This window comes from Gobio gobio (assembly GCF_949357685.1).
Source record: "Gobio gobio genome assembly, chromosome: 7".
Lineage (NCBI taxonomy): Eukaryota > Metazoa > Chordata > Actinopteri > Cypriniformes > Gobionidae > Gobio > Gobio gobio.
Window position 1 is genome coordinate 49881286 of NC_137103.1, and position 13245 is coordinate 49894530.

The 13245-nt window shown below is 37.3% G+C and overlaps 1 protein-coding gene across 14 annotated transcripts in view; it reads right to left on the minus strand.

Annotated features, from left to right (window-relative positions):
• Positions 1-13245, minus strand: part of tns1b (tensin 1b) — a 322198-nt gene that overhangs the window by 113880 nt on the left and 195073 nt on the right. For all 14 annotated transcript variants that reach the window (XM_079822505.1, XM_079822502.1, XM_079822492.1 and 11 more), the window contains one exon: positions 1976-2014. In XM_079822505.1, the coding sequence (XP_079678631.1) occupies positions 1976-2014 (39 nt within the window). The remainder of the gene's footprint in view (positions 1-1975; positions 2015-13245) is intronic.

The window sequence follows — 13245 nt, forward strand, 5'->3', positions numbered from 1 at the left end:
TATTATGGTTATTGTTTGCACTTAATATCTATGATCGATTTGTGGGAAGGAGTTCAGTTAGGAGGTCAAAAGAAGCTCATGTACAGTAAGGTCTGAAGAGACAATCATACAGGAGAGAAGCCAGTCAGTTGAGTTTTTGGGAAAACCTTTACAGTGCTTGTTGTCTTTTACTGCATATGATAATTCAAACTCAGAAAGTAGAGCTGAAATGACATTCATTACAAGATGACGAGTTAAAACATTTCAAATGCACCTGCAAACAATTTTTCTAGTCATGTATTTTCATGGATTTCTCAATGTACTATGTAAAAAATCTTGTCTCGTCTCGTTCTTGTGAACCTAATCTCGTGTCTTGTCTTGTCTCATGAGATAAGTGTCTCGTCACACCCCTAATATTTACAACATGTTTTTGAAGTGCTGATCATTGTAGCCAATCACAGACATATTTGATGAGCACATGAGCACAATGGCCAGTCAGAGGTGTTTACGATTCCGCTCAACAGCGCCACATTTTTTTTAATTTCAGTACCGACTTGGTATTGTGGTCTGTACTTTTGACAACACTAATATATGCATCTTTAAAGGACGTTTTATTTATTTTGTCAGCACCATCAGATTTTTGGTGAGGATGATGATGATTCAATTGTCTGGCTATCACCAGACCAAGCTCAATTTAAGACTGAAAATTGGTCTGGGGAGTCTGCTCTGTATTTTCTACTGCACAAGAGGTGTGATAAACGAGCATAATTCAAATGACTCTGTACGCAATTGGATAGTCCTTCAACCAATCAGACCACAAGAGGCGTGATCAACGGCCAACGACCCATCGCTTCTCTATCTGTCATCGTGTTAAACCCGCCAATAGCGCGCCAGGTGGATAAGCAAGTCTGTGATTGGTTCCCGCAAAAGTGTAACAGAAGCAGTAGAAATTTATGTACAGGTTTCCAGACTGAGCTGCAGGGCGAAATCAAATCGCCGGCAGATCAGGCTGGGTTTACCCAGGCTAATGATTCAATAAATGGAGCTGAAAATTAGCTTGAAACCACCCTATTTTTTCATTTTGTCAATATTTTAATATTTTTCATGAATTATTGATAAGGCAGTAGAGATAATATTTGTACACATAAAACACAATCTTTGAGAAAACGGAAGAGCTAGAGCTAGAAAGTTCCAAATTGAGGCGAAGAACTGAACTTTAACAGATTCAACATCATTCCTTGGTATATAAACTTGTATCTTTGCAGTCCTCTAGCAAGTTTTGTCTCAAGAATCTGTAAAAAAAATTGTCCTCCAGCCTCTCAGTTTTCACACTTTTCTTCAGAACATCAGCTTTTATTGTTCAGTTCATAAGTCTTTAAACAGGCCATCTAATTTCAAGTGTGTGTTTATGGTGCCTGCGGCGAGATTCAGTCCGACAGTGGCCCTGCATACCTGCATTCACACAGCTCGCTCTACAATTCGATACTTTATCTAGGAAGTGATTGAGGGAACGAGGATAATAAACCAAACTCTGTCCAACTGATGAAAGCCAAACTTTCCCCCCAAAAACAACTCAAAATATTTGTTTTATTTTGAGGACTCTGTACAACAAGAGACTTTCCAGTAACGAGGGTAGAGTAATGATGGATTCTGGCTTGCCTTGCGCAGGCGAGCGTACACAGGAGGAGGAGGAAGGAGATCTTTTGGAGACCAAAAACACAATTCAAACCAAAAAAGGAATGTTCACTATGCTATCGCTCATGCTTTGTTATTCCCCCTGGCTTATTTAGGTCTCGGGAGAGATCTGAACCCAAGACCCCAAGCTTTTATTTCCTTCTTATAAATATTAATGGTTGTGGGATGATACGTTCTGGACTCCAAAATAGGCAAAAAATCTTTTTATCATCAATCTGATTAACAGAGCAGATTCCGAGAGACGACTGTTCTAGGAAACGATCAAAAAAGGGGTCATCAAAACAACCACAGACGTTCTTACCAGTTCATAGTTGGCAACAGGAACGCAGGAGGAGGATACCTGCAACACACAGAGAACACAAACGTCAGGCCTTTCAAGTCAACATAACATGTCGACATATTTTACTACTGTACTATCACATGTTTCCAGGGGAAATGGGACATTCAACAACGAAAAAAATGCAGGACGGGCTTTTTTTATTCATTGATGGGGTTGTAAAAAAGTGGGCGTTTCCAGAGCGGAGAGATGGAATGAAAAACAGAGACTAAATAATTAATGACACTGGCGGTGCAACTTAATACATTTGGATAAAAGGTTATAGAGACAAACATTTTGCTTTCATTTGGAAAAACATGCATGGATGAATTGTGCACAATAAGGATCATTATTGTGAATTATGAAGAAAGTAGATTTTGATTTCAAAAATATTAAACATATTTGTAACTAAAAAAATTTTTTGTTTTCATAAAGCTGAAATAAAAATAATAATAATAATAAAAAAATTAACATTTTAATTATATTAAATTATTAATTTAATTAAAAAACAATTAATAATTTAATGTAACTAGTTTTTTATATTCTTTATTTGTATTATTATGTATTTATATTTATTTTTTTCAGCTTTTATTTTATTTATAAGTACATTATTAATTCAATTTAACTTAATTTAAGTGAATTGAAAAATGTGAATTAAAGCTACAGAAGCATTAAAAAACTTAAAATGACAAGCACAAAAAAACTTACTCAAACTTAAACAAAAATTTGAATAAAACAAACTGAAAATAAAATAAGTAAAAGTCAATTTAAAATATACTATAACAATACTAAAATAACCTCACTGATTCATGTTTTAGAAACAGGAAAACAGTGCGAAAACAGGCAAACAAGAGCGCAAACCACATTTTCAACATTTCATGAACAGGATTGGAAAGTCACTGATGTTTAAAGGTGATTTGCTTTGTCGGAACTCACAATCTGCTGAAGCTCATTATAATAGGATTGCTGCCCAGACCACTGCCACAACTAATATCCCGCCTCCCATGGACAAATGAGCTCTGTGCTTCACAAACAGGATGGCGGACCATAATTTCTGGCACTGCTTCTACTAGAGAATTAAGAAAAACTGTTTCCAGGCAAAATTGGATCTAAAGGAACTGGAGTTGTGCACAAACAGGAAGTCTCCATGCACTTCTCCACAGCTGTGTCTAAAAGCTCAGGCAGCTGCCAAGCCAGTCAAAGACTAAACCATTCATATTCAAAAATGACTAATGTTTCAATTCAAAAGACAAAACAAATATTAATCAGACTACTTTCTCAGTAGAAAAAAAAAAAACACATTTATGATTAAATTTACTCTTTCCAGATTTGCACATGGCTTGGTGTCTTTTTAGCTTCATATACTGTCAAGTTATTTCTTTAAATAAATAAATATGTATTAATTAAAGGTAACTTGGCATTTTCTGTACAAATGTAGTCAATCAAATAATGGGCCCTATCATACACCCGAAGCTATGTGTACAGATATTATCTCTACTGCCATATCAATAATTCATAAAAAATATAGAAATATTGACAAAATAAGAAAACAGGGTGATTTCAAGCTACCTTTCAGCTCCATTTATTGAATCATCATCATCACCGAAAAGCTGATGGTGCTGACAACACCCAATGTTTTTTTTTTTATCATTTTCACGTCCAGCGCCAAGCAAATACACTCGTGCCCATCTTTTTGCCCATGGTCTGAAAACGAGGTGTGTTCAGGCGCATTGTTAGCGCATTGATATTTTGAGGCAACTGAAAACACAGTATTTTTTGAGTTGATTAAAGGGTGCGTTAGTAACATGCACCTATAGGCAGGTGCACAACGCATGTACACTCTGCTTATTACAACACACAAACATTTTTAAATATTAAAAATAAAAGATTCCTCTCTGGAGAAGCGTTCAGCGTGCAAATTCCGGCATGTAAATAGCGAATCCGCCATGGTGCAAGCGCAACTGCCTTTTAAAGGGAATGGGTGATGAGACTCTGATTGGTTTATTGCACGTTTTGCCCAAAACACACCCATGATTCATTAAGAGACTAGGTCAAACTTCTAAAGGGCCCCAAAACAGCTCAGACTCCAGAGGGTTAAGAGACTAGGTTCAACCATTTGCCGGGCGCGTCAGCCGTTTTTTTTCGTCGTTAAAGGGATAATTCACCCATAAATGAAAACTAGCCCATGATTTACTCGCCCTCAAATCATCCTAGGAGTATATGACATTCCTCTTTCAGACGAATACAATCCGAGTTATATTAAAAAATGCTGGCTCTTCCAAGCTTTATAATGGCAGTGACTTGATGGGTCGTTTTTGAAGTCCATAAAAGTGCATCTATCCATCATATAACTGCTCCTCACGGCTCCGGTGGGTTAATAACGGTCTCCTGAAGTGAAGTGGAGCATTTGTGTTAGAAAAATATACATATTTAAAACTTTATAGACTAAAATATCTAGCTTCTGGCGGTCAGCAGTACGCAAGTCGACTTACGGTGAAAGAGTAACCCTTGAACCCTTGACGCATGTGTATTGACGAATGCAGAAGCGCAGAGAATAGAGCAAAACAAAACACCGGTCATGAATTAGAAGTCTAAAACGAGAATTTTAAAAGGGAAATGACGGAGGATTTCGATATAAGAGGAGAGGGGCTTGAGTTTGTTGGCCAGCACTACCACAGCTTGCGATGCTCCTGTACATCGTGTCAGGGGTTACTATTTTAGCGCAAGTCGACTTGCATACCGCTGACCGCCGGAAGTTATTTTAGTCCCTAAAGTTTTAAATATTTATATTTTTTTTTACACAAACACACCACTTCGCTTCAGAAAGCCTTTATTAACCCCTGAAGCCATGTCAGATTGTATTCGTCTGAAAGAGGAATGTCAAATACACCTAGAATGACTTGAGGGTGAGTAAATCATGGGCTAATTTTCATTTTTGGGTGAACTATCCCTTTAAACTTGCAAAAGGGGATCTGGACACAACCTAAGTGCACCTGCGCCATGCACTTCAGATCGTTTAAATTGGGCCCAATGACTCAAATAATCAAGAGTCAATCCAAAGAGTCAAGAAGGACATATCATGGCTGATATTACCAGTTCATTCATCACACTCCACCTAGAAGGTCAAGTCAAGCACATTGCCGTGTGATATACGTTGTTGCATGCATGCTCTGTTGTATATCAAGGCAATAAGCCAAAAGAGGCAGTGCGTTACAGTGATTTTACCATGGGTAAGCCTGGGACTTGGCACCCACAAACATAATGCTGGTTGAGGACAAATGTGGTAAATAAATAAAGTCAAGGCAACTTGGGTCAGATTTCACTTGTGTCATTCCAAGGACAACAATTTATGAATTCCCAAAGTTCAAGCGTGTCTTTGCAAAATTTGATTCAGATGAAAGTGAGGAATTTGACATGGTCTGGAAGCCATCGGCTCTTACCATTTGTTTTGACAGCTGAATATATATATGTGTGTTCTTTTCAACCATCTGGCATTTGTGTTAAATTTGCTCGGTCCATTTAATTGCTCGTCTTAATGCTGACGGAGCACATCAGGTTTCCCAATGTCGGTTTCGCATTTATCAATGACCTCGACTTGTCATTGATAAAGTGTTCATGAAAAAGGTGCTGAGCCTTAACTAACTGAGTTTATAGTTTAACAGGTGTCCTGCACCTGAAGATCACATGTCTTGTATTGGTTGTGTGTTTGAGAAGGAAAACATCATATTTAGCAAAGGCATTTGAACTAAGAGCATGCGAAAAGACTTCACGCATTGGTTCGTACCATTCAAATCTTCTTCAGGGAATGTAAAAACCTAGATTAGTTCTAGAAAAAAATAGCCATGCAAAAGTTCTGAATTACTGTTTACAGGGTAACAATGCCTCATACTTTCACTATGCTAACAGGAAGTTTTCTCCTTAATAAGGGACATGAGACTTTAAGCATGACTAGAGCTTCTGTTTGATTCGACTTCCTGCTAAAAGATGTTATTCCAGCTGTGGATGTGGAGCTGTAAAGCACATAAACACTGAAAATCTCTTGTTTTTTCTCACTACAGGTCTCAGCATACCCAAACGCACTCTAAACACAAATGATCAACCACTATAAACAGGAAGACTGATAAGAGTGAAACAACAAATTTAAGCAAGCTGACATCCCACATTTTAGATAAGTACCACAAACATGAATACACTGTTTTTAGAACATTAGTAAAGCTTACAGTTAAAACAGCAGAAAATAATATACAACGGTCTGAAATCACATTGAAAATCTGTGGCCAGTGGCATACACTTCGGTTAAGACTCTAACCAACTAGCAATTAGTCAAGAGATAATCAGTCTAATTTTTCTGATTCAAATTAGACTGATCTACCTTTTTTTGTGTAACTGACTTTAAAAAGTTTGGACCAGTCTTGAACAAAAAAAAAAGTGGACTAACTAATGTCAGTGTAAACCAGAGGGGTTTAGGGTTTCAGGTAGGCCTATATTAGATCCATTTAACAACATAAATTGAATTATAAAAAGTACGGATATGAATTAAATATATGTATGACATACATGAAGACTTCAGATGCAAAAACATCTCAGTCCATCTGACATTTTTTCTTTTAAATTAGCGTTTTTTTTTTGGCTCCTATGCTTTGGTCCTGTAATTTCACTTTAATGGCAATGAAAAGGTTATTAGTCAGTTGGAATGGCTTATTTTTTATTTATTTTAATTTTTTTTATGTCACTTTAGTCAATTCATTAATATTCAACAAATTTGAAAGTCTTTTGCTGCAAAACCAGCCATGTGTGTTTTTATTAGTTCACCTCTTTGGTGACAAGACAAAGTAAACAGCTGCAGTAAAATCCCCAAAGATGTAACTGGAAACATTGCAAATAATGAAAGCAGAATTCAAAATGTAACACTGAAGAAACTGATCCACCCAGTAAGGGGTGCTGTGATGCAAGCGTTGCCATGTCCGTGTCGTATTACAGCTGTTCTTTAATGTAGATCATGTCTGTTTCTGTAAGAGTTACAGCAGCACACGAAATACAGTTGTGTTTATATGCTACTCGCAAAATCCTGTCATTGCTACTGTAACGATTTTCTTTACACACACGGCACACGCCATAGTCTTTGCCGTCATTCATCTTGAAATCAAATCATATGATTCAATTTGCGTCTTCTGATTGGTTTCTGTGGACTTAGAGACTTTTGCTGACAAAGGGAAGTGGCGTTTAATGGTTTCTGCCAACGAACCGGTATTTCTGAATGGGCGGATTGAGCGGATTTGAAACAAAAGTATTTGCTATACTATGTGCGAAAGGCATTTATTTAATATCGTTCTCTCATTTTTTTTTTTTGATGGCGGTGGCGACTTTTGCATCTGAAGTCTTCATATCCTAATTCTTATTAAGCTTCAAAAGTTATTCAGTAAAGAGCGGTGAACGATTTTCTCTGTCTTTTGTAGTTCGATTAACATTAAGCACACATACGGAAGAGCTGCACGGATCCAATATATTGTTACATGCGCACTTTCTTTCTAAAACTGTTTACTCCACTTAAGACATGTGTTTACATCAATACTCATCAAGACTGACAATTTGACATCATTTTGTCTGTATTTGGCCATATAAGCTGTGGAAGAGAACTGAATTCGGGATCACTTGCTGTCCGAGAGGCGGAGAGTATTTCGCTTATTGCATTTAATAACATTAAGCATGTCACACATATGCAATATAGCCATGTGTCCAGTCTACTCTCTGCTGTCTGCGTCAACTTAAAACTTGGACTTACTGTAATCTTTTGGAGTTATGCATATCCCAATATTTCAATCATTTAAATATATCATGTAGTCCTATATTTTTTATTAGTTTATATAAATTTAGACTTTAAAACTTTGAAAGTTGTAAAACAAAGAAAAGTTAAGATATCAACCAAAGAATGAATAATGTAAATAAATCGTAAGAAATTAAATATCCAACTGGAAAAAAATATGAAAACGATTTGTATACACTGTACTTTTGTCATGTGTTTTTTTTTATGATTCTGGATCATGTTTGTAAGTCTACTCCACCTATGTGAGTGGTAATTGTTAATTATTCCTTAATTTTAAAATCAATATTGTTCAAGTTTTTAGCACTTAAGATAGTCCAAGATGGACTGAAACGTTTTTTGTTTTCTTTTTTTTGTGCACAGTCACAGTTTTGTCAGTGCACTTTGATATTTTGTTGTCGCTTTCTATGTGAATCTTCAGTAAAATCATTTTCAATGGACCTTGAACCTGAATTTGTGGGAAATTATATAGGCCTAACATCATGACAAATATATACAGTACATATATATATATATATACTGTACATTTATTATTATAATTTTTGTGCTGAGTCAGGTGAAATATGCCTCATCATGTTCTTCTAACATCAACTCTCTTTTTTTTTTGACCAGGTCTTGGAATTTATTGACAGTTCGTTCTGACCTGGCACAAACATTTGCACAATCTTGCATGGAGACCATACACATCCTTATCTCCAGCCAGACCTAATAAGACCACTGTACCACTCCAATATACTTCAGTGATAAACGGAAATCTCTCCCTAATCTCAGTCCATCTCAGAGCTCTGCTCTAAGCCTTTCTCCAGTCTCCTATCACAGGCCTGGTCTATCTCCAGACCAGATTCCATCACCTGGCCTAACTCTGCCTGCAGGCACCTGCTGATGACAGCCCGTCCACCTGCTATCCATAACTAACAAACACCTTATGTCTGCACTGAGATCTGGCCCGACACAGCATGCCTTCATGTCTCTGAAGATGCCTGGAATGTTTGAAACGGAGCCCTGATGACTTCTCTTTCAAAGGTCAATCTGGAAGGGCAACAGAAGTAGGGCTGAGCCATACATTTAATATGCTTTTATTTGCAATTACATTGCAAATAATTGTTAGCGATATCAAATGAAACATTATGAATATTAAAGCATAAAATAATATAATGCCATTTAAACAATGATACAATTTTCCTTTTAACTTTTAAACAGTTTAATCTGTTTGTTTCAATTGCATTCAATTTCAAATGCATTGTTTTAGTAGTGTTGTTTTTCATATATGCATACGTACACACATACACATTTTAAAATCTCACATTTATTTTTTTTAAATATAATTGTCTAAAATGACTTTTCAGAGCAAAGTATATAACAAACAATGCCACGATATATATCGTCCAAAGGCTGAAAACTGTTTTCAGACATTAAACAGACTTAAATATATTTTATTATTAAAGGGTACATAACACACACACTTTCTGCCAATCTCATGTTAATCTTGAGTACCTATAGAGTAGTATTGCATCCTTCATATCTCCGACGAGTCTTTAGTTTGATCAGATTTATAAAAGACAGATACGCTGTACCGATTGTTTCCGAAAACAGCCGAGCTCACGGAGGCGTGCACTGGGCGGAGCTAAAGAGTCACGAGCACACACACACACATAACATCATGATATTATCCCTGGATAACTTTTGATTCTCTATACGTTCGTGTTGTTTGCATTATATGCACGTACACGCCGAAAACACTCACCGCCCACGGTTTCCACTCATGACCGGGACCTTTTATCGCTGGGACCGCTACATATGTCAGTTTCAAACGATCTGCAAATCCAGCGTCAAACTGGGCCTTGTTTATAAAACATTCGTCATCGAAATGCCGGGAACAAACAAACAGACTTGTACGACTCCAGAAAAACAAACTGTGTACAGTTCCCTTAATGTTGGATTCTTTGGGAAGCTGAACAAGGTTATTTTCCCCCAGAAACACACTTCTTTACTGACATTGTTGATTTCGTGGTCTAAAAACAAAATGACAGCGCTGTCATAACCCGAGCGAAGCGTGTTGATGGGCGTGTTCTTGCTCTCGCTATGGTTGATGTGTGCACGCGCTCATCCGGGAGAAGTTCCACCCTTTATGACGTAATACAGGGCCATACTCGAAAAAAAACTTTCCGAAACTTATTGAAGGAGTGTTTTTGGAACAGAAATACTCTGTCATTCGTCCAACTCACTTTTTGAAACTATGGCCATGTTTAGCTTGAGAATCCAACTCTTTAACAGTGTAAATAAGTCAGAATGCATGAAATAGCATTAGACATCCCCTTTAAGCTTTATCGCCCAGTCTTACATGGAAGCACTGACCCTAATCCTATGACACAGGGCAGACGAGGACATTACAATTTGGCCCGTCGTCTCAATGCAAGAAAACAGGTGGCTCAACTGTCAAAAGACAGCTTAATAGTGCTCGGTAACTAGTACGATACAGACAACAAACAATGGCACTCTTTAGCGAGACGTCATCGCGTCACATAATGAAACGGATGAACATGCAACCCCTTGGATCATCATGTATCAAAACAAGCACCCTGAGAGCTGGATTCATCATGTTGGCAACAGAAGCGGGCTGTTGCTGATATTTACATCACGGTTTAGTCGTGTAAATCATTCTGACACATCCTGAGGTGGTCTACCCCGAGCGTAACCTCTGGTAAATGGTTCATGTCAGGCCTCTTAAACCGCAGCGAGGGTGCAGGTGAACATACAAAAGGTGATAACCGCAGGTCTACTGGTGGGCAACCGCAACGCTGAAAATAGCCCTGGCAATCATCCTGTGGTTATCCAAAAAGGTGAGTAAGCCTTTAAAAACCAAAGGCGAAGAAATACATGACAGGTTGGTACAATATTCACCTCGCAATCGCAAGTTATACAGTCAGAGTCATTTGTGAGTTTATATCTCACAATTCTGAGAAAAAAGTCAGAATAGTGAGATATTCTGTGGCTGAAACAAGGTTCCATAGTTTCCATACTTTGACAGTGAGTATAACAGAGGAAGAGAGGGGAGAAAAGCACACAAAAACACTCTCCAAACATCTTGACTGGCATGTCGGTAATGCAAAGCCTCAGTCAGTGCGCTTTCTGTATGGAAAAGAAAGAGAAACAAAGCGAGCGCGGGAACGAGACAGAAAGGGGAGTGGATGTGTGTTGATAACACTGGAGTGTACAAATGAATATTACATAATGAACGGTAATTGTGTTGTTGCATTCCTCGCATGCTTGCGTTAACAAGATTAAACCGAGACCTGTTGCATTCAGACAGCAGCCCGCATCACGTGTGCTGGAGAAAAATCATCACAACCTTCTTTAACTCCTTCCCTGCCAGCGTTTTTTTTGGTGTTTTTTCTAAAAGGGCCAGCCACCGCCAACATTTTTGAAAATTTTTACACACATTTACAGCACCCAGAATATTTTGTAGTATACATATCTGAACAAGCAATATATCAAAAGAAAGAACATAGCCTCTTTATTTTTTATCAACACTTGAATGTAGGTACACATAATAAAAAAGCAACATTTTGAACAAAAAGCCGTTTAGTTCAAAGATTACAACGTGTATTTGCTTTTATCACGTGTTTCTGCCTGTGTTTTGATCTGGAGATTCTCTACTCTTTTGTCACTGCTACTGTATAACAGTAAAAACATGGAAAGCCAGGAAGCGTTGTGTCTTAAATGACAGAAAATACTGTCAATGGCGGGAAAGAGTTAAAAGGCATAGTTCACCCAAATATGAACATTTAGGTAATTTCCATACCTGTAGATTCTTTGCTTTGTTCCAAAGCAGGGATTCAAATTGTTACAATGTTGCTATTTCTACTTGTTTCGGTTTGCTTTGCTTTCCCAAGGCAGCATTTCAACAGGTTCACCTGCTTATTGTGGCTTTCTTTATAACTGTAGTTATATTACTTTTACTTATACTTATATGAACTTATATTACTTATATAAACATTTTGAGCAAGAATCAAAGCTTCATTGGCATGTTTAACATGTTTTGGAAAGTTGTTCTGAAATATGTTTGTCCGACCAAATTTCAATTAGCCATTTGACTACATCTTTGCTCCAGGTTAACCCACGATTCATTAGAAATTGTGATACAGCCTGGTCCGTAGTTCCATTGGGTCGGATTTCTTTCTCAACACAAGCGAACCGCTCCAGAATTCGTTTTCAAACAAGCCGAGACAACCTCGTTCAGGCATTATCAGATCAATTCTTGTCTTGTTCATATATGCCTAAATGAACCGAACTAAGGGAGAAAACGCGTTCTGAATCAAATGCTCCAAACAAGCCAGGTGTGAAAAAGCCGTGAGACATTATTTATTCACCCTCATGTTGTTCCAACCCTATATTTTCTTTCTTTCAGGAAACACAAAAGGAAATGCTACAGCAACCATGGCTGTCAAGCTCCAAAAAAGGGCACTATATTCCTAGTCTGCTATGCCATTAGGAACCAAGCAAAATTCAATTTGTTCATGATGCTAATTTCATTTTTGGCTGAACCATTCCTCCGAAATAAAGTTTAGGAAATGAAATTGTAGAAACCACACAGAACTCATCCAAGATGATGGAATTTTTGTATTTGGCACCAAAGAAACACAGAAAGAGAGAGATACTTGTTTGACTAAGGAGGCTTGATATGGTATAATGTATTTTAAGACTGAATTTCCATGACTTTGGTGATGATTACTGAATAATGACTTTTTATAAATAATCATCATCACCACCACATAATTTTAGGATCATTTCGACAAAAATACATTCACTATGGAAATTTCCCATGACTGGTAAGTAAAAGTAATCCCCTGATATTTCCAGGTTTTCCTTGACTGTATTTAACACCTGGATTGTAGCTTGAAAGATATTTCAGAAGTTCAGGACAAGTTTTGACATTTTTATAATAAAAAAAGGGCATGCACTAAGAAATGATGCATGATAAGACCAGGAATGTGTATACATTTTGTGTTTTTTAAGTAAAAAAAAAAAAAAAAGAGTTAACCATGTTAACTTTGAAGTCTGCACACATACACTATTTACTTACATTTTCAGAAGAGCAACAGCACAACCCTCGGAGTAGCTAATATTAAGCCATAATGTATTGTCTGTTTACAATTCACTGGCTTTGCCATGCCATGGAGGAATGGAAAAATTGCAGTCATTTCCTCAACAAAAAAAAAAACCAAGGACTACTGAGCCAAAGCAAAGGTTAATCTCTAATCATGAGAGACTTATAACTAAGGGCAATTACTGAAACTCAATCCTTGCTCTAAAACTGTGAGAAGCCGTTACAACGCTGTCAGGAAAACGCTCCATAATTCCAAATCTACACCACACATAAAACATGATCTCACTATGATCTACAGCATGAATTGGGATTGTTGACCTTCCAGAG